We start from the raw sequence: 23,511 nt of genomic DNA, 5'->3' as shown, positions 1-23,511 counted from the left end.
AATTCTTAGAAAGGTATAACCTTCCAAGACTGAACCAAGAAGAAATAGAAAATATGCAAAGGCCAATAACAAGTAATGAAATTGAAACTATGATTAAAAATCTTCCAACAAACAAAAGTCCAGGACCAGATGGCTTCACAGGCGAATTCTATCAAACATTTAGAGAAGAGCTAACACCTATGCTTCTCAAACTCTTCCAAAAAATAGCAGAGGAAAGAACACTCCCAAACTCATTCTCTGATGCCACCGTCACCCTGATACCAAAACCAGACAAAGATACTAAAAAAAAAAGAGAAAATTACAGACCAATATCACTGATGAATATAGATGCAAAATTCCTCAACAAAATACTAGTAAACAGAATCCAACAACACATTAAAAGGATCATACACCATGATCAAGTGGGATTTATTCCAGGGATGCAAGGATTCTTCAATATATGCAAATCAATCAATGTGATACACCATATTAACAAATTGAAGAAGAAAAACCCTATGATCATCTCAATAGATGCAGAAAAAGCTTTTGACAAAATTCAGTACCCACTTATGATAAAAACCCTCCAGAAAGTGGGCATAGAGGGAACCTACCTCAACATAATAAAGGCCATATACAACAAACCCACAGCAGACATCATTCTCAATGATGAAAAACTGAAAGCATTTCCGCTAAGATCAGGAACAAGACAAGGATGTCCACTCTCACCACTATTATTCAACATAGTTTTGGATGTCTTAGCCATGGCAATCAGAGAAGAAAAATAAAGGAATACAAATTGGAAAAGAAGAAGTAAAACTTTCACTGTTTGCAGATGACATGATACTATACATAGAGAATCCTAAAGTTGCCACCAGAAAACTACTAGAGCTAATCAATGAATCTGGTAAAGTAGCAGTATACAAAATTAATGCACAGAAATCTCTTGCATTCCTATACACTAATGATGAAAAATCTGAAAGAGAAATTAAGGAAACAGTTCCTTTTACCATTGCAACAAAAAGAATAAAATACCTAGGAATAAACCTACCTAGGGAGACAAAAGACCTGTATGCAGAAAACTATAAGACACTGATGAAAGAAATTAAAGATGATAGCAACAGATGGAGAGATATACCATGTTCTTGGATTGGAAGAGTCAATATTGTGAAGATGACTATACTACCCAAAGCAATCTACAGATTCAATGCAATGCCTATCAAATTACCAATGGCATTTTTTATGGAAGTAGAACATAAAATCTTAAAATTTTTATGGAGACACAAAAACCCCGAATAGCCAAAGCGGTCTTGAGGGAAAAAAACAGAGCTGGAGGAATCAGACTCCCTAACTTCAGAGTATACTACAAAGTTACAGTAATCAAGACAATATAGTACTGGCACAAAGACAGAGATATAGATCAATGGAACAGGATAGAAAGCCTAGAGATAAACCCACGCACCTATGGTCAACTAATCTATGACAAAGGAGGCAGGGATATACAATGGAAAAAAGAGAGTCTCTTCAATAAGTGGTGATGGGAAAACTGGACAGCTCCATGTAAAAGAATGAAATTAGAACACTCCCTAACACCATACACAAAAATAAACTCAAAGTGGATTAGAGACCTCAATGTAAGACTGGACACTATAAAACTCTTAGAGGAATACATAGGAAGAACACTCTTTGACATAAATCATAGCAAGATCTTTTTTGATCCACCTCCTAGAGTAATGGGAATAAAAGCAAAAATAAACAAATGGGACCTACTGAAACTTAAAAACTTTGCAAAGCAAAGGAAACTACAAGCAAGACGAAAAGACATCCCTCAGACTGGGAAAAAAATATTTGCAAACGAATCAATGGGGAAAGGATTAATCTCCAAAAAATATAAACATCTCATGTAGCTCAATATTAAAAAAACAAACAACCCAATCAAAAAAATGGGCAGAAGACCTAAATAGATATTTCTCAAACGAAGACATACAGATGGCCAAGGAGCATGTGAAAAGCTACTCAACATCACTAATTATTAGAGAAATGCAAATCAAAACTACAATGAGATATCACCTCATACCAGTTAGAATGGGCATCATCAGAAAATCTACAAACAACAAATGCTGGAGAGGGTGTGGAGAAAAGGGAACCCTCTTGCACTGTTGGTGGGAATGTAAATTGATACAGCCACTATGGAGAACAGTATGGAGGTTCCTTAAAAAACTAAAAATAGAATTACCCTATGACCCAGCAACCCCACTACTGGCATATACCCAGAGAAAACCATAATCCAAAAAGACACTGCACCCCAATGTTCATTGCAGCACTATTTACAATAGCCAGGTCATGGAAACAACCTAAATGCCCATTGACAGACGAATGGATAAAGAAGATGTGGTACATATATACAATGGAATATTATTCAGCCATAAAAAGCACGAAATTGTGTCATTTGTAGAGACGTGGATGAATCTGGAGACTGTCATACAGAGTGAAGTAAGTCAGAAAGAGAAAAACAAATAGTGTATATTAATGCATATATGGGGAACCTAGAAAAATGGTACCGATGAACCGGTTTGCACGGCACAAATTGAGACACAGATGTAGAGAACAAACGTAGGGACACCAAGCGGGGGGGAAAGTGGCGGGGGTGGAGGTGGTGTGATGAACTGGAAGATTGAGATTGACATGTATACACTGATATGTGTAAAATGGATGACAAATAAGAACCTGCTGTATAAAAAAATAAATAAAAATAAATAAATAATGTGATTTCTGCAGTAAAAGAAAATGTAGCATTGCTAGAGCTAAAATTGTAAATAAAATAGAAATTGTAGAAAGTATGCAATACTTTTGTTTATAGTTTTTAAGGTAAGCATTGAATAGTTTTTAATCCTTTTTTAGAAAAAATCGTGGAAAGGGTTCCTTGAGACCATAGATACTAATAGATTTTATTAGAGATCTAAAGATTGTTAGTCATTGGCAAGATATTATAGCAATCAGAGTATTTTTAAAAAGACTTTATGTTATGGATTTTTTTTAATGTTATAGGAAACCATATAGGAAACCACAGTTCATTTCATTAGTTTTCTGCTCTGTGCAAACCACATTGCTCTTTGCCATAATATTTGCTGTTTTCCAAAGACTAAAAAGACACAGGCCTTCCCTACAGGGTTTCTAGTGTGATAGGGTTACATAACTCTTTTAAGTAGCTAAGTGGCAGGGTGGGGGCGGGTGAGGGGAGTTGTTATTTTTCAGGTGGTAGTAAACAAAGAATCCTGCATTTATTGATTCCACAAAAACAAAAACAAAAAGTCCCTTCCTAATCAGAGACTGATGAAGATGGAAATGAAGGGTCACAGCTGTCATGGGTTGGGAAAATAGAACCTGTTGACACTTATTTTCCCACTGAATGTTGACTGTGTAAACAGTTACATGGCTGACTAGTTTGGGCTTTGAAGTATGCATTATTGAAGCTGGTATAAAAGCACTGCTTACAGGTTTTCCTTCAGAGTCATTCAAAGAAACTACTGTATGTGCGGCAGGAAAACCTATGAATTAGGCAGTTCCTAATATACCCATTTCCTGTGTTGAAATCTCTATGAAACATAAGATTGCGTTGTATATGACCAGTAACATTGTGCTGACATGATCTTTTCCCTCCTTGCTGTTTTCCAACTTATATAAAATGTTCCCTTTCAAGAAAATGAAGGTATTATACAGATGTTTATTTCCTTTTTAATTGAATCCATGCTTGTCCACTAATAAACCCTATGGAAATTATATGACTCATACAATCTTACCTTCATTTTAAACAAATTACATCAATGTTTGGAAAATAGAATGCACATCAACTTCCATTTCACTAAAAAAAAGTATAGTCAAGTAGATCTTTAATTTTTTATTTTCTGGATAAAAGTATGATACAGAGGCAGCAAGAAATTCTAAAGAGTAGAGATTATGGAGCCATATTCAGCTGAGTTTGATTCTTGGCTTTCCCACTTATTATACACTAAGTTCTTCAACTCTACAATCTGAGTTTCCCCACCAACCATATGGGGATCATAATTTTCATATAGTTCAGATACTTCTAGAATAAAATTATACCATGTTTAAAGCACAAATAAACCTAATCCTTAGTAGGTGTTTAATAAATTATAAGTAGTATGTGTTGTGTTAGTTCAGGTCCTCTAGAAGCGGAGTCTAAGATGCAGATTTTGGTGCAAGTGATTACATGAGAAAGTTTTCGCATATGAAACCTGTTAAGGGAATGAGGGATGCATGATTGTATAGAAGAAAAAGGTAGGCAGAGATGTGGTTTCAGTGGAAATCTAGCCTCAGTCTGATCACACAGGGGGCTGTGGAGCATGAATCGTATCAGATTCGTTCTGCCTTGAGGTAAGGGGGATGTGCTTATATACACTCTCTGTCCCCTTTCCTGTCTCCATCAATTAATTCTCAGCTGCCACAGGGGTTGGGGGAGGAGGGAAAGTGGCTCCAGTCACCAAAGGACAGTCCTTTCTGAGGGGAGTGCAAGTGTGAACCATTAGCCATTAACACCTGCAGCATCTGGAACTGAGTGTACCAGCCTGGGAAAAGGGGATCTAGGAGGGACCCCACCAACATACTCTTCAGATGTAAAAGCTCAGTTTCAGCCATTTTTGAAAGAAAAGAATGCCCCTCTTTCAATAATGTAATCTTATAGACAAAAAATATTTTTAAAATATTTAAATTTATCAATCACTTTTATACAAAAATTTATTTCTTTAGTGTTACCTTTCCATAATCATTTGAATTAAAATAAAATGTATTATACTGCAAAGGCCTCTTCATTTACAAATAATCAGAAGTTCAAACATAGTCTTCAGGTCCAGAAATTTTGCATATGTTAATAAGCTTTCCCATTTAAGTCTTATTTCCACTAGTACATGTCCCCATATAGATAGAATGTTTTGTTAGGATTGACAGAATCAATGACTAGTGACTCTACTCATGAGTGAGCAACCAACCTCACCTTGGAGTGCATTCACCAAAGATATGTTTGTGAATATAGTAAGAAATAAAGTCATTATAAGGAATGGAGATACAGTTTATTACCTGCTAAACACAATGCATTTTCACATCTAGTACAATATTTTTGGATGCTTTTGGTTGTTTGTGGGATATGAAAAAGAGTAAAGTTGATATATGGTTACCAAAATTTGAAAATGAATCTCTTTGCCACATTATGGAGTTATTATATCCCCAATGTTCTGTGCAAACCAGTTACCTTGGTTCTTTGTCTAATCGTGAAATGTAGTAGAATTGTTTAGATATTAACGAAGGTCTGAACATCCTAAGAATGCATCACTTTTCTCCATAAATGAAAATAGAGCTAAAAATGCTTTTTAAAAAAGCACCAGTTTACTGACAGCAAGTGCCCTGATATGAAAGATTTTGTGGATTTCCAAGTCCACAGTCCCTTAACCACCAATCTAAAATCCACAAAATTCTGAAAACCAAAGGACTTTTTAAGTTTGGAATAAAGTAAATTGGCATTGAAACCTGACCTGACATGAGGCTATTTATGGAGTTTATCTCATTTAGTGTGACTATCCTTTTAGTTCATCACAGAAAAATTAATGCGTTAGGTTAATGGGTGCTGTCCTAGGCTTCTGTGGGAATGTGGATTGATATTTGAATATCCACCATGCTTACCAAAATCCATATATTCTGAATTCTAAAACAATTCTAGCTCCAGAGATTTCAGGTAAAAGTTATGAATCTGTATACATATAATACAAAGTATTAATTATGGTGCAGTGAACTGTATAAGAAAACAAAACACATCTTAGTGGTTTAATACAATAAAAATGTATTGCTCTCTCATTTTACGCTCAGTCTCTTGTCCAAGTTAAACTCACAGTAGGGCTTTTTCTGTTTCTTGCATTCATTCAGGAACCTATATTGATAGATGTGCTCTATTGTCTTCATTATATAGCTTCTGAAAATGCTCTTGTTATTGAGAATCCACTCAGGGAAGAGAGAGAGGAGAATCATGCAGATGTTTCTTTATGGGTCAAGCCTGGACGTGTTGTTTACAGTACTCTGTCCCACTTCTTGTGCTTAGGACTCAGTCACATGGCCTCACCTAATTGGGATGACTGGGAAATGCAGTCTAGCTGAGTGACAGGAGGAAAAGGAAATGTGATTGATGAGCTCCTAGATGTTCCTGGGGTCTGCCACATATGCATATGTACACATTATATTATATATATATATATTGCTGTGTCATATTCCCAGAATGTTTATTCACAGAAAAATTATTTTTTAATTAAAGCCATCAGTGATCTTTAGTAAATGAATGACGTTTACATTTCTAAAAATAATGGGCAAACTCTGAAAAAGAAGAATAATGGTGTGGGTAACCAGTTTTACCAGATAATAATATACATTAAAAATCTATCATTACTAAGTCAATATGGTACTGGAGTGTGAAAAGACAGAATGCTCAGCTATGCTAGTAATCAGAGAAATGAAAATTAAAATGAGTTACAGTTCATGCCCATAAAATCGGCAAAAATTAAAAAGACTGATCTTTCCAAGTGCAGGTGAGGATGTGAAGTAGGAAACCAGGTTCAGAGATGGCAGGAGAGTGCATTGTTAAGTGCACTTCAGAGAGCAATATCTGGTTGAAAGAAAGATGTACACAATCTTTAAACTGGTAGATATATATCTAAGAGAAACTGTCGATCATATATATAAGAAGATGATTACAAGTAAGTGCATTATAGCATTGCTTAGAATAGCAAAATAACCTAAATGTTCACAGACATGAGAACAAGTTGTGGTCTATTTATGGAGTGGGATGTACAGCAGTCAATGTGAAAAGCTAGGTGTATTCTGTATATCAACGTGGAGTCATCTTAAAAACATCATTTTATGTTAAAAGAAAAAAAAGTGTGTTTCAGAATGACATGTGCAGGATGGCCCTCCCTCAGTCACTGACAAGCTCTGTTCCTTTCTATGTCTCAGTTTCCTTATCTGCCTATTGAACTAATCACAGTATTAAGTTAGTAGAATTGGTGTGAAGTTGAAAGGAACTAACACAAGCAAAGTGCTTGGAACTCTATTTGGAGCACAGTAAATTCTCAACAAATACCATTATTAAAAACATTTATGTAAGCTTTAAAAACGTACAAAGTCACTGAACATTTTTTACAGATATACTCAGTTCTAATTGTATAAAAACTTCATGGGGTCAATATACACCAGATTTTGGAAAGTGGTTATATTGTGCAAGGTGAGAAGAGGTTGGAAAGGAAAGAGAGGAGAAGAATAGAATTGAAGAACAGACTTTTATGTAATGTTTTATTTCTTTAAAATTTATGATGCCAGTATGGGAGAATGTAAAGATTTAAGCAAGTTACTTAGCTGGATGTTGGTTAAGATGTAGTAGTTATGGTAGTTATGTTAATAAATATTATTCATGTTAATATTTTTTGTAATTTTCTTTATGCTTGAAATATTTCATAGTCATAAATGGAAGGAAAAAAGATTATAATATTTTTGGAAAAAATTTTAAATGAGTGAGTTTAAATTTATTTATTTATTTATTTATTTGTGGTATGTGGGCCTCTCACTGTTGTGGCCTGTCCCGTAGCGGAGCACAGGCTCCGGACGCGCAGGCTCAGTGGCCATGGCTCACGGGCCCAGCCGCTCTGTGGCATGTGGGATCTTCCCTCACCAGGGCACAAATCCGTGTCCCCTGCATCGACAGGCGGACTCTCAACCACTGAGCCACCAGGGAAGCCCTTTAAATTTTTATAAGGAAATAAACAAAAAAAATGCAGCCAAGAGGTCAAACGCACAGGGCAAATTTTGGGGTGGCAGTTCACAATTCTTTTGCCTCTGAGAATGGAACCCAGATCCAGAAGAGGGCCTCCAGAGGCCACAGGTGTCCTGCTTTCCCCTATGCTCTGGATGACTGATTCATGTTGGGCCAATAGGATGTTCTCTGGTGGGAAGTGACATTAGAAATGCTGAGATACACTACCAAGAAGGCATTGATGCTAAGAGAAATGGTCCATGAACTCCAACTGCTGAGTTATCTGAGCTGCCTATGTATCTACTCTTAAGTTTTGAACATTCAATCCTGCCTTTGAATCTGGGAGATATTGCAGGACTGTTCCAATAAAACCTCCATTTTGCTTAAATTAGAGTCCAATTCCTGGTTTACAGCAGGGGAACCTACAATCTTACAATTAGTAAAGTTTATCTCTGATAGAGAGGGGATAATCATTTAGCAAAATCCTTTTGTGGGAATATGATATTTCCAATTTCATCTAGAATAAACCTCCAAAAGCATTGGTAGAGTTGGAATCTATGGATTCATGCTCCATGTGAATCTAAGAAACCTATTACTTCCTCTAAACCCAGTTCTGTGTACTTACTTCTCACACAGCAATTCAAAGGTTAATTGAAACAAATTTTCGAGAGATGCAATGCAAAATGCTCTGAGTCCAGTGAAATGTAAAATTAATGGATGTGCCAATTGTGGTGACATACACAAGGGCCTTTATTTTTTAAATGTTATATGTTAATTAAATTATACATCTGTTACTCTATATAAGCGAGGAAACATTTACAGATTGTTTTGTATTTGGACATGTGCAGTGGAGGACCAGTATATTCATGAGGCTATTTGACCATTGATGTAACATATAGTAATATTTCTTTCTTCAAATCCATAAATTTTAAGAAAAAACTTCTGGCTACTTAATGTTAACAAACACGATGATTTTCATAAAGTGAGTGATACAAAAACAACAGGAAAAGAAAATTTCTTGATACATAAAATATGCTCTTAGAAATGAATGAATTAACTAGCTCTTCTGTCAACAGATAGTTTCACTTCCTGAAATTAACAGAGGATCTCATAAGGAAGTTTCTACTGAAAATTAGCTGTTTACTATAATAAATAATAGAGCTGACCTTCAGCACAATAAGAGGGATATAACAAAGATTGCTCTTTAAAATTTATTAACATTTTTGCTCAACACAATTTGCAAAACATGATGGTGAATTTGACAGAAAGTTGTAATACCTAATAGTTCTAATTTAATGTTTGTGGTGTTAGGAAAAAATTATATCATATTCAAAAGATTTTTTCTTTTGATTTTTCAATTGAATATAATTTAGAACTTTAAGAGATTAGTAGATATGTTCTTAGCAAGGTCTGGATCACAAACAGAAACTTAGCAGCCGTGTTGATTTCTCTTTTCCTCTTTAACTCCAGTATGTGGTGAATTAATTAAGTGCTCTTCTTTTTTCCCACATTCTCCAGTCCAAGCAAAGGTATGTATTACAGCTCTAAGCACATGACAAGATTGTGTTCCTTTAGATGAGAAAAACAGTGTAGTGTTGCCAGGAGCCTTTCTTTGGACCAGTTCTACATGTCTGACCATTGCTGGTCTCTATATTTACTAATCTTGGGTAGAGAGGTTCCAGGGGAGGGACCAGATCTATACCAATGTCTTCATTAAACTCAAGATAGCAAGAATACCTGCTTCCTTTGGCATGGTAGGGGGCCAAATACATTTATACTCAGCTTTAGTTCTTGGGAGATGGAAGAAAAATCTCAGAAGGATCATTTTATCTGTCACTCTTTTTTTTTTTTTTTTTAGAAATCTCTATTCCTCTTCATATTTGATCAGCATAGAGCCTTTGCAGTGTTTACAAATTACAATTAAGATAATTGTCTTTTATTGAATGTTCACTTTTTGTTGGCACTTGTAATTTGTCAAATTTATTAGCATAAAGTTATTCATAATATTCCTTGATCATTTTATTATCTGTTAGATCTATAGTGATATCCACTTTCATTCCTGATATTGGTAATTTGTGTCTTCTCTTTTTTCCTGAGCTGTCTGGCCCTGAAGTTTATCAATATTATTGGTCTCCTTATAGAACCAGTTATTTGCTTCATTGATTTTATTAATTTCGTATTGTTTATGCCATTGATATTTGCCCCTTATTATTTTGTTTCTCCTGCTTACTTTGGGTTTAATTTGTTCTTTTTCTAGTTTCTTAAGATGAAAGTTTAAGTCATTGATTTGAGATTTTTTTTCTTTTCTAATACAGGTGTTTTAGTGCTATATATTATACCCTAAGCACTGCTTTAGCTCCAGCAGATATTTTGATAGGTCATGTTTTCATTTTCATGCAATTCATTTGATATGCAGCACAAATTACTTTCTGATTTCTCCTTGGATTTCTTTTTGACCCATGAGTTATCTAAAAGTTATTATTTAGTTTCCAAATATTTGGGTATTTTCCAGCTTCTAAGATTGCCCCAAGGTCTAAGATTAATTTATTAACTTTGATTACCTGTGCCTCTTCTTTCTTTACTGCCATGGTCTTATCATTTGAGATCAACAGACTAATATATCACTGTTCTAGCTGATGTTCTTTCATCCTAGTATTGTGTTCTTATGTGACCCCTGAGGAGACTAGAGGTTTTGGTTTTTTGTTTGTTAATTTTCTCTGTTGCCAAAATTACTTCTTTGTCTTCTGGGGGAAATCATTTTTTATGTATTTTTGTCTATCATGTTGCAAGATTCTTCATTCATGTTTAAGAAAAAGGCAGCATAAAAGCTGACTATGAGCTCTGATGGGTTTTGCATTAACCTGTGGTTGGTCAAGGAGCTTACCATAATGCAGCAGCCCTCTTAAACATGGAAGACTTTGTTCCGTGGCTGTTCTGATTCTCCCCAGGGACTTTGTGCAGTTTCTTTAGATATTAATCTTCAATTCTTTGGGTGTTTGAGGATCATGACTGTCTAGCTACTGATAATTGTGTTCATGCAGGTGGAGTATATTTTGATTGACTTTCTTGTTTCTAGCTCACTTCTTAGCCTTTGACACTTATGTAAGTGGAATCTCTGAGTTCTGAGCTTCTCCAAGGCTCAGCTGATAAAACTGGTTCCCTACTTGGGTGCAGTTCTCTCCCCACTCCTTCCTGCCATCCATTCTTCCTTTCCTCCTTTGTGAATAGGCCCAGTTATACCTGATTCTCTTTTATTAATAATGACAGGTATATTTTAATCCTTGATAGTTACAGAGCTTTATTTTTTAAAACAGAATTATGCCACTGTATCCTCACCACCAAGAATCTAACATTTGATATGAGCATAGTGTGCTCATATAGATGTATAATTTATAAATTATACAAGAAAATGTTCTGTTCATTTATTAATGTAATTTTTGGTAAAGCACATTTTCCCATATTTTAAAGATTTTTAGGAATGCTAATAAATGTAATATATGCACCAAATTATATAGGAACTCTTTGGGCGTTATGTTGAGGGGGCTTGTTCAACACTTTGTGTGTATGTGTGGCTTTGCAATAGGTGTTATTTGATAGGCCAGAACTAAGATGACTTCTTAATTAAATGCTTTCTACCTTATTGGATTGGGGTTAAAAATAAAGTGACATCTCAATTATTTGAGAACTAATATGCTGAAATGAATATAAAATTCAACCAAATGCTGTTGTTCTGAAGACCTAAGGGATAAGGTATTGTTGAAAGAATTCTGTATACCACTTTGGCATCTGTAGTCAGGTTTGAAATATTTATTATGTATGTATTTACTTGTGTGTTTTCTGAGGTAGTGGAGTTCTTAAAGATTCTTGGTATAATATTTGGGGAGAAGAAACATCCAGTTCCAAAATATTTTCTCTTTTGGGAGAAGCGAAGTTGGCAGGGCATGGACTATGTAACACTCTACATCTGGCCCATGGTGAGGGCTGCCATCGCACTTACCAGTCTTTGTGTGATTCACCTGAAGGAAATAGAATTAGGAAAACAAAAGATCTCATTTTCTATTGTTATCTTTTTAGAGTCTGGGGGACAGAGAGGGATTGTGGAATGAGGGCAAAGAGAAGGGAGGGAGGGAGGAGAGAAAGACAAGATATATTTGACACCAATTTCATCATGAACCATCATGAACACCAACTTCATCTTAGAAATGAAGGGAGCAGAGTGCATCTTGTTCAACCCTTTTCCAATATGGAAATCCCTTTTTCAGCTTCTCTGACAGAATAGTTTAAATACTTTCATTGGCAGGGAGCTCATTTCTCTGTAGGTTGTCATTTACATTTCAGAGTCTAACAGTTAGAGCTGGGAAAAATCTGCCTCCTCTTAGTTACTTGTCTTCTGGAATAATATAAAATAATGCTGCTGCCACACTGATTTTTGAGGATAGCTTTCATTTTTTTCTTTCACATTTTCTGGCCTTTTTAAGTTAACTTTTTTATTTCCTTCCATCACTCTTTATTTAAACATTCAGTATTCCGATTTTTTTCTTGAAACTCCCTAATTTTCAGTGTCCCTCAACAAACTTCTTAAAATTAAATTATAACATACATATAAAAGTACACAACTTGTAAATGTGCCGCTTCATAGATTGCCATAAATGAACAAACCCTTTGATCAATACCCCGAATAAGAAAAAGAACATTATAGATATCAAAAAAGCCCCCTCTGTGCCCATTTATTCACTACTCTCCTACCCCCAAATATAATCATATTCTAATTTCTAACACCATTGAACAGTTCTGTCATTTTTGAAATTTTATGTAAATAAAACCGGATTGTCTGAGGTCTTTCACTCAGTATGTTGTTTGTGAGACTCATCCATGTTGTTGTGTGTAGTTGTAGTATATAGTATTTCATTTCTGTGGTTTTTCACTGTATAATTACACAATTTATTTTTCTATTTTACTGTTATGGACTGTGGATTGTTTACAGTTTAGGACTGCTAAGAATTATGGGGCTATGAACATTCTTGCACACGCCTTTGTGTGCATATGTACATGAATATTTCTATATCTATTGGATATATACTTATAAATGAAGTTGTCAGGTAATAAGTTATATATATGTTTAGCTTTAGTAGATAATGCCAAACACTTTCCAAAGTGATTGAGCCAATTTACATTCCCAGCAATCATGTATGAGAGTCCCTATTGCCTCGGTCTCATTAACATTCATTTATTTTAATTTTTGATTTTAGAAATTCTAATAAGTGTGTGATGTTATCTCATTGTGGTTTAAATTTGCATTTCTTTGATTATTGATGAGGTCTTCCATGTGTTCATTGGTCATTTGGATATCCTCTTCCGAGAAGTGTCTGTTCAAGACTCTTCCATTTCTCTGCTGTATTTTTTTGCCTTTTTCTAATTGATTTAAGGCATTTTCCATATATTCAGGATAAAAAGTCTTTGTTGATTGTTTGTGCTGGAAATACCTTCTCCCACTCAGTACCTTGACTTTTTGCTCTCTTAATGAAAGTTCCTAGTTTTAATGTAGTCTAATTTATTAATCATTTCCTTTATGGCTAGAGCTTTTTTTTTTATCCTGTTTAAGATATCTATGCTATTCCAAGATCATAAATATATATTCCTATGTTATCTTCTAGTAGTTTTATTGTTTAATGTTTACGTTAGATGTATATTTTACCTGCAATTACTTTTTCAAATATGGTGTGAAGTAGAGGTCAAGTTCCACTGAGATACCTATTGTACATCCTAACAAAGACGCCAAGCAGGCATAGATATAAAAATTTGGATTTCCAAGTGGAGGTCAGCATTGAAGTTAAAGTTTTAGGAGTGTTCAGCGTACAAGATGCTGCTTAAAGTTATGTGATTGATTGCTATTGCTAGAGAAATGAGCATAGATTGAGAAGAAGCCTGAAGACAGAGCCCAGGGGCATGCCAACACGTCACATGAAATTACATTCAGTGCTCTGTTACATGTTAGTGTGGAGTACAGCATACTAACATAGGGCAGAGTGTACTATAGATTCTAGCCATCTGGATACCACCTTCAGTAGTGTATCCCATGATTGTGTTGGCTTATGCCACAGTCAAGGCAGAACATAAACTTAGTTCAATGTTATGGCAAGCCAGAATGTCATATTTTTTAATATGATTTGTTAAGCCAAATGCTTCATTCTGCACTAATGGAGTTAATTAGTTGGCATATAAAAGCAATAATTTATATTTTTTTCTTGAGCATTTTATGAGGTTTTCATGTTATTTGGGTTATTTGTCTCAACCTATCAGGATACTTTGGAATTCTAAATAATTAATCCAACATGTTAGCTATCTGTCATACATACAGACATTCAACATTTATAGATTTGATAAGCAAGGGACTAATAGGGAATATTGGATACTATAGGATCATATCTTGAAATCTTTGGTACACTAGAAACCTTCCTCCTCTAGCTGACATTGCTCCCAAGCTCAAACCTTGTTTGAGCAAAACTGTTCAACTATGTCTAACTTACTGTCATCCAGATCATATTTCCTCAGCTTTTCTAGGAAGGAAATCTTGAGAGAAGCCATCTTTGTTTGAATTCTCACTTTAGGTAGTCTTGAGTGGGGCACCTAATGCTGAAATATTGCCTACATTCTTGTCAGAGTAAATTACTTCCAGTGTCAATTTATTTCACCTCTGCGAGAAGGAATATCCACAAGATGGTATGATGCATGCCCAAATGTCACATTTGGCCTCCAGCCACCTCCAACAGTGTGAAAGTAAAAACTGTGCAGAGTAGCTTTTATTCAGCCAAATTCAAGAAGAAAAAGTCCCTGAGCATGCATTCATTTCAGTTGCAACATTTACGAAGTGCCTGTTTTATGCAATGCACTGTTTCAGATGTTATGAAGAGTGTAACATGAATTATGGATCCCTGCCATCACACCATATACCTAACTTAGAGGTCTGTCACTTATATTGCTAGTGAGTCCACAACTCTGTAATTTTCTTCATTTTCCACGTAATTTGTTCCCAGATCGTTTCCTGTGATATTGCTTCTTTGAGACACCTCTTTGTTACAAGGTGCTTTTCTAAGTTCTTTCCAGCAGTGACAGTATTTGACTCTTTACAGCCACATGCCTAATATTCCTATCCTGTGAACCACCTTTGATTCTCTACTGTCATACAGAGGTTTGGTAATGAGAAACAAGGACACTGAGTCTTTTAGAGGTTAAGTCATGTAGTTTGTGGCCAGCGGGGTCTAGAAAATAAATGCCCTCATGTCCAGTTCTATTCTTTTTTCACTAGTCCACAAAGTGGGACTTCAGAATTGCAGAGGCATTGAATTTAAGGACCCTTATTAACAATGAATACAGACTCAAAACTCTCTTGGGTGTACCTCATGACCATGTTGTTGTGAATTTCATGTAAAATGAGGTATTGCCGCTCCTGATCTTGCAAGCTACTACTGTTACACTCCTAGGAAATCTTTGAGGTCTGAAAACTTGTGTTTAGATTACAAGGGATCATTTATTCCTGAAACATTTACAGTAGTGTTTTTATAAGGCATGTGACCAAATCATAATATGTGCCTTTAGTGATGAAGGAATAAAGGTTGTTGATTATCAGTTGGAAACTTGGATGTTATACACTTGAAATTGGGATACAAAACAAAACAAAAAGCTAAAGATGACCAGATCTCAAAGAGAAAAATTAGTAATCCATGAATAATAAACAGAGAAAATATTTTTAAAAGGTAGGGTGTCAGAATACCTCTGAGATCAGTTTAACATATATGATCCGCACTTATATATAGCAGATTACCTAAATTCAAACTGACCTTGGCCACTGTATGGGAGCAGTATTTTTGAAAGAATGAGCTGTACTAAAACAGTTTCTGCAGTATATTAGGCACAAATATGCTTTCCTTCCATGTTAGGCATGCAGAACTTTTTCCCACCTGTTTATTTTTCCTTAAACAAACATATTATCTGATATAACTAGTCCAAAGAAAATTTTCTCTTCCTCTATGTGAATGAACTCCCCTCTTACCCTTTTGCTAATTCCTGGAGTTCTGATGTAGTTCAGGATCTTATATTACATCCATGTCACTTTTTGGAATCACTTCAGTGGTATAGTGACTTGAATTATTTTCAAGTATTTAATCAGCTTCTGTTTGTCGGTTTTCTCCTTTGACAGTGTAAATTTATTTTCCAAATGCAAATGTATGATAATACAGACTGGCCTCCCTGTGCTGTTATGAGGTTTGAAACAAAAAATAAGTTTTTGTCTTAAAGTCTTTTATAGCTGCAAAAAGTGGCAAAATTAAGACTGCTTCATCAAGTCTGTACTGTAGCTCTCATGACAGTTATTAAATACTGTGGCTGTTTATTTTCTTTTCATCATTGAAAACTTAAGATGTTTTTCCATGGAAATGGACAGCTCCTAAAGGAATGGTTCTGGCTTTCCAAAATATAAGGAAGAACTTTTCTAATAAATGGATTTAGACTTATTCTGTGATTAAAAAAAATAGTAGTTGCCGGATTCAGGGTTTTAGATTTATAGCTGAGCTCTGATATTTACTAGTTTGAGCACTTTGGGAAAAATGATATGCCCTTTCTGTACCTCAGTTTCCTCAGTTATGGAATAAGGATGATAGTGGCTCTCAGTCATTGGATTATGGAATGCTTTAAATGAGACAGAGTGTGTGATGTACTTAGTGAGTGCTCAATAAATATTAATTATTAAGATTTACACACAAGATTATTATATAAAGTAGTGACCTTCCCAGAGGGTTGAAGAATGGCATCACTAGGAAAGATTAATAACGTTCAGTTACCTTTTGTATACAGGTGATGAAATTGAGACTCAGAGGTGACAGGTTATTATAGCTATCTTAATTACCTAACAAGGTAAATTGAAGAGGTTAAGCTTTAAATCTCACTGTTTTATCATACAGCATTATTTAAAGTGGAAATTTGTGCTAGTATAACTTAACTTTTGCCTAAATTTTGAGTTTATCTGATTTGGATATTTAAAATTTTTCATTTGATGAAATTTCCTTAATGGAAAATATACCATAGTTTGTGCATTTTGAGATGTAAGTTGTATGAATAAATAAACAATAAATACTGTTGGAGTTTGAGGACATTATATATGATTTCTCTGTTCCTCACCTAAATTTGGATTTGATTTAGAGAAGATCCTAAAATCAGACAGAATGGGAAAATGATATTGATCTTCAAACAGATAAATAAATGTATATTGAATGGGTGGCTTAGGATGAAAGCAAATGGGCTTGCCATTGCTATTCTTTTTCCCAGGATAGATTTTGGAACAACTAGTCTAAAGGGAAAGTTCGCTCTACAGAGTGGAGTTTTCATTTACCTAGGATCACTACACCACTTCACAGTTACAGCTTTTTTAGCTCTACCTAGTTGAGAGAAGCAAGGATTACTAACTTGTCCATTTCTGTAGGGAGGAGTAAGAGGTAGAACAGGCAGTTTTCTTAAAAATCAAGAGGTTCCAAGTGAGTGTAGATGAGGAGAATGCAGGGATGAGACACTAGATGCAGACCTGTTAAAGTTGGCCTACCTGGCAAGAATGTTGGCAATCACTGCAGTTGCGTACGATTATCATTATCCTAAAGGCTCTAGCTTAAGAAATAACCTAATGAAATAAAAAACATATATGTAAACATGGAAAGGAAGAATTCCAAGAATCAATAGTGGACGATGATGTCATTTTTTTCAAAGTTCAATAGAACTAAATGAAAAATTATTGGAACTACTAGGTGAGAAGACCAAATATCAGATCTTTGCCTTCTGCCAGAGAATTCCAGGATAAAAATTTAAATATAAAAAGTAATTAATCATTAGATTTAGGTTGATGAGAGACAAATCCAGCAGCCCTGGTGACTAACCTCTTTTCCTTTCTTGGTTGCTTAGCAGAGAACTGGCTCAGAAGGTGTAAGTTAGTTCAACAGAAGAACAGTCACTGGGGTCCAGAGGCAGCCCCTTTCTAACAGGGCCATCCCCTGATGAGGAGGTTTCTACTGATACAGATCTCATAGATTTCCCTGACCCTTAGCCTTACAAATATGTGGGGTGTTACTGACGCGAACTTCCTCTCTGCTGGAACATTGGCCATGTGCACATGGATATGAGCAGTGGATGATGAGAGTTGAGGGTTGGGAATGCTGTGTGTTCTGCTGCTTCTCTGCTTGTCAGTTTTCTCTTGATAACCCCCATGTTCTATCTGGACTGTAAAGTGTTGGTGGTGTTTGCCCATGACTGGCAACTAGGAAGCAAAGAGGGACACCCATGTTTCAAGATGAACACAGGAAAACAATCAATAATCAAAGTATGAGTCGTACAAAAGTATGAATTGCACATCACATCAGAAAGGCAGAATGGGTGGATGTCAGTGACCTTGGATTGGACACGTGTTCCCCGAGGCCAGTGTGATACCAGGAGGAAAAATTTAACCCTGGGAGGATCAAAAAGAGAACAGGGAGGAGGAGAATTCTGAGCCATCAGAATATTTTCTCAGAGAAAGTGTTTAAAGTAACTGAGTTTATTTTACACTGGCACGATTACATATTTTGCCACCAGTTAAAATGGGGACTCACGAGGTAAGTTCAGTTATACAGAAAAAAACTTAAAGCTCCATTTTTCATGGCTGAGTTATATAAAATTCATACCTCAATTAAAAGAGAAATTGTTATTTGTATCCTACTTGAGGTCATGTTAAGATAATTTATTCATATTTTAAAAAGTGGGAGTTAGATGATTTTCATTGAAGAGATACTTCTGTACAAATACATTTTCTTTTGAACAACATTTACTTTTCAACCAAATGCTTAATAAGTATGTCTGTGACTTTATTTTCCAAGGGTAAAAAGTGGCCTAATGGGAGAAGAAAAATACCAAAATGATTTTCCTAATGTGTTTCCATAATAATAATTTTTCCTTAAACATAAAAGAAGTTACACTAATACATCTAACTCTAGATACAGACTGGAAAACTGAAAAACTAGATTATATAGCCAAGAGGAAATAACATTATGAAATACTCCTACTGATTTACTACATTACCTTTTAAATAAAAGAAATAGAAACAAATGTTAGGAATGTTCTTTCAAGAATAGCTTTTTGCTTGTGGTATTTCATTCTGGCTCTAAACATAACCTACAAATGAAATGAAAAGAGGACATTTATTTGTTTTTATAGAAAACCAAAAAAAGTTTGTTTTGTCACCTACTTGTTAACACTTCATTATGCCAGCTTTCTTTTTTTGTTTTTGAATCTTTTTCTTGAGAAATAATTTTAAACTATAGAAAAGACACAAGAAAAATATAGACAGCATCTGTATACCTTTTACCCAGATTCACCTATTGTTACCTATCATTTTTAAGGACACTTTTCAAAATTTTAATATATTGAGTACTTAAACAAAAGTTAGTCATGCTGCATTGTTTTGTGTGTTTCATGGGCAACATCCCTGCTTCCAGGGAAGGACAGCTGTAGCCAGTCCACACAAGTCCTCTTAGGGCAACAGGAACCAAATTGCCTTTCTTTTGTAATTCTAAGAGGGGCCACTCCACTTGTTGAAAAAAGAGTCAGTGAAGCTCCCAACTCTTCTACCTAATGAATAAATTAAAAAACAATAAATAAATAAATGTGTTAGCAAGTAAATAAGTCTTAACAATAGGTATACCTTTTAAAAGTGAAAGTCCCAATTTCCAATCTCACTACTCCTTCTGCAACTAACAGTATCTCATAAAACTTTCCAGAAAAATTCTACAGATGTACAAAGATGTATGGCCATCACTATAGAAACAGGTGTATATTGGGTTGGCCAAAAAGTTAGTTTGGGTTTTTCCATAAGATGTTATGGAAAAACTCAAACTAACCTTTTGGCAAACCCAATAGTTATAGACATATATAGAATTATAAATACACTTGTAAGTGGAATTACAGATACAGATTTAGAAATCCTTTTCCATATATAGTCTAATGAGATTATACTGTATATACTCTTCTGCAGCTTGCTCTTTCCACGTAGCAAAATATGTTAATTAGCTTGTGATATTAGGTCATATAGATCTACCTCAATCTTTTTAAAAGCTGCATAATATTTCATTGTGTGTATATGCCATAATTTTTTAATCCATACTACAAATGATAAGTATTTAATTTTTTTCTTTTTACCTCTTGCTGTTACAGAACTAACAAATATCCTTATCTTAACTGAGTTTCTGTAAAATAAACTTCTAGCAGGGTATTTGTGCATTTAAATGGTGATAATAATTGTTAAATAATTTTGATAATGGTCATTTGATATTTCTTGTGTTTGGAACACAGTATGCATTCAGAAAATATTTGTAGAAGGAAGGGAGGGAAGGAGGTAGAAAGGGAGGGAAAGAAGTAAAGAAGGCTAGTCTCTTGGGGACAGTTTCCTTTACCTAAGTGGAGAAGAAGAGGGACCTTTCAGACAAGATTATGATTGCCTTTACTTACAAGTTTTCTACTATGCTTTATATCTTTGTATTTGCATACTTTTAAAATATTATGTAATTTTTATATCTTTCAGAGGCCAGCTTGACTCTTACTTCCTCAGAAAGAATATAAGAAATAGAATGTTAAATATTTTTATTGTATGGTCCTGTCATACCCTAAACTTCTTTATCACACTTGCATTTTCCTTCAATGTCTGTTTCCTTAGATCAGAAGCAAGAAGCACCCTAAGGATCGTGTCTGTCTTGTTTGTCAGTGTATTCTCTACATGAGGATGTCTAGGTGTTCAGCATTTGTTAAAAGCAAAAAGGTGGTGGAGAGGAGAGAATTAGAGAGAGGGAGACAGAGAGATAGGGAGATATAGACACAGAGAGAGAGAAATAGAAAGAGAGAGAGAAAAGAAGGAAGGGAAGGAGTGATTGAGGGAGGGAGGAGAGGAGGGAGATGAGAAGGTTGATGATGCCAGGAGTTAGAGCTGTAAATATGGGAGAAATAGGTAAAAATGAATGGTGAGAAAGAAAAAACTCACAGATACAAGAATCTCAGTATTTTCTGACTAGAATAGGGAAACACTGGGTCATTTTTCAGCAAACCAGAGGAGTTGACCATAGCTTGGTTTCTGACTGCAGAGTGAAAGCTATGAGTGTTGGAAGGTCAAGAATGAGGATTGTTTGGAGGACTTGTTTTTCCATGAAGTGGTGCAAAGAGAACTGGGAAAGGTAACACTGTAAAGGTGAAATATCTGCTTTGTATTCCTAACACTGTGGGAATAGGAATATAATTACGATCATGAATCCATCATAGAGGGGCCACTTGGAAATTGCACTGGACTCAAAGCTCATGTAACATAAGAGTGTGAAGGTTACATGAGATAGTTTTGCTTATTTTTATTTTACATTAGAATGTAATGTAGACATTTATAAAACATTTCCTAGCTAAAATTTCTTTTTGAATCTACTACATTATAATTATATAACTCTTTATCTATATTTCTATATGTCTCTATATACATACAAAATATAATTATAATGCATAGAGACATTCACATTCACAAATGAACCATCTTAAATTTAATACCATTCATAAGTGTTGTTAAACCTAAAAAATTAAGAAGTAGATTATTCAATTTATAAGCTTCTTGCTTTTTCTGTTTCACTCTCCTTTTTTGGGCCATATGTCTGTTTTCACCAACATTGGAAAGTGGGTTCTTGAAAGGAAAGTAAGTGAAATATTTAAATGATTAATAGCAGGTTGCACATTTTTGGTTCATTTTACTTATCAATATTCTCATATTATCAATATACCTGATTGATGATTGATGTCAACAATAACAGAAGGTGGGATTCAAATTATACTCTAATAGGACCATTTGTTAACCTGTGGAATATGTCTCATTTGGATTTCCTCTCAATTTATTGGAGTTAAATCAACAGGAGGCTGATGCTGCTCATACCTTGAAGAAGCAACTGGCAGAAAGTAGTGCTCGTGGAAAAGTTTCCTTTACAAGTTAAAAAAACATTTTGGCTTCATCCTACATATACTACACTCCAAGGTCTACTGCTACCGTTTTCCAAATTACTCACTGGCTTGATGAATGGCAGTTACAAGTAGTGCTTTTATTGCAATACACAGATGTTGTTGTTTTCCAATTTTTATGAAGTAAATGGAGGGCTTTCATATAGAAAAACTCATTTTGGATGTAATAAAAGAACCTAGATTTCTGCTTTTTAAAGATCCATACAACGCCTACATTTTATTCTTATTTTGTAAAGAAAGTTTATTTAAAGAACCTGTCTTTCTTGGCATTGATAGAAAGCAGGTGTTACCTAATGGGATGAAGCCAGGAGGTTTAATGAGGAATGATAGAGAGTTAGAATAATCATGTTGAGGGTCAGAAAAGGGTTAGAATTCTTATATACAACTGAGTAAAGCTAACAGTGTGTGTGTGTGTGTGTGTGTGTATCTGTGGGCATGTATGCAGAAAGAGAGAGAAAGAAAGAGAGGTTGAGAGGGAGTGGATGATGAAAAGGAGGTGAAAATAAGGAAACGTGTGAAAATATTTCCTGATAAAATTTAATTCTACAAATGATTTGGGATTACCTACATTTAAGTTTATTTCAATTGTTTGAGGTTCACAAAGTGTGTGAGACTTTTAAATTAGGGCTTATAACTCAATATAAAGAAATGTAGGGATGAATTTCTTGGAAAAGTTTCTGAGGGCTTTTTGTATAACTATACTATTTGCTATTTGAGCACCTTACTATATCCAGAAACTTAAGGTTGTTTTGGGGGAAAAAAACGTTTACATTTTGTTAAATAACATGACTTTGTAAATCAGTAGGACTCTTGCCTTGTCTATAATTATTTATACTAGCAAAATTTTACAGTGCTTTGTGACTGCCTGGAGGGGTGGGATAGGGAGGGTGGGAGGGAGGGAGACGCAAGAGGGAAGAGATATGGGAACATATGTATATATATAACTGATTCATTTTGTTGTAAAGCAGAAACTAACACACCATTGTAAAGCAATTATACTCCAATAAAGATGTTAAAAAAAAAAAAAAAGGAAGCCCTGGTTTGGGGACTGGTTTTACTTTTATCTAAAAGCATTTTACCTACTTGGGTAGCATATAGTTAAAAATGTATACCAGAAACACAAATCTCTGTTGAGATAATAAAAGATTTGCATTCACCCCCCAAAAAAAAAGAAATCTGAATAATATTCATAGTTATTACTTTCTCCCCATACGTCCCCTTCCTCCACACATGCATGGCCTTCCCCATTATCAATATCCCTCAACAGAGTGGTTCATTTGTTACAATTGATGAACCTCATTGACACACTGTGATTACCCAAAGTCTATACTTTGCATTATAGTTAACTCTTGGTGGTGTGCATTCTATGGGTTTCTAAAAGTCCTCTGTTCTCTGCCTTTCCATCACTCCCCACTGTCCCCCAGCCTCTGGCAACTACTGATCTTTATACTGTTTCCATAGTTTTGCCTCTTCCAGAATGTCATATAGTTGGTATTATATAGTATGTAGACTTTTCAGATTGGCTTTTTTCACTTAGCAATATGCAGTTAAGTTTCTTCCACATCTTTTCATGGCATGATAGCTCATTTCTTTTTAGTATTGATTAATATCCCACAGTTCATTTATCCATTTACCTACCGGAGGATATCTTGGTTGCTTCCAAGTTTTAGTAGTTGTGA

General features: G+C 35.0%; 1 protein-coding gene across 2 annotated transcripts in view; it reads left to right on the top strand.

Annotated features, from left to right (window-relative positions):
- Positions 1–23,511, top strand: part of CFAP299 (cilia and flagella associated protein 299) — a 625,888-nt gene that overhangs the window by 252,641 nt on the left and 349,736 nt on the right. Inside the window, exon 4 of one of the 2 annotated variants that reach the window (XM_060011680.1) lies at positions 21,718–21,789. The exons of the other annotated variant lie outside the window; for it this stretch is intronic. Coding sequence (XP_059867663.1) covers positions 21,718–21,789 — 72 coding nt within the window. The remainder of the gene's footprint in view (positions 1–21,717; positions 21,790–23,511) is intronic. 2 annotated transcript variants of the gene reach the window in all.

The sequence above is a fragment of the Delphinus delphis genome, chromosome 5 (assembly GCF_949987515.2).
Source record: "Delphinus delphis chromosome 5, mDelDel1.2, whole genome shotgun sequence".
In the NCBI taxonomy this organism is placed as follows: domain Eukaryota; kingdom Metazoa; phylum Chordata; class Mammalia; order Artiodactyla; family Delphinidae; genus Delphinus; species Delphinus delphis.
This window is presented reverse-complemented; position numbering and strand designations above follow the sequence as displayed.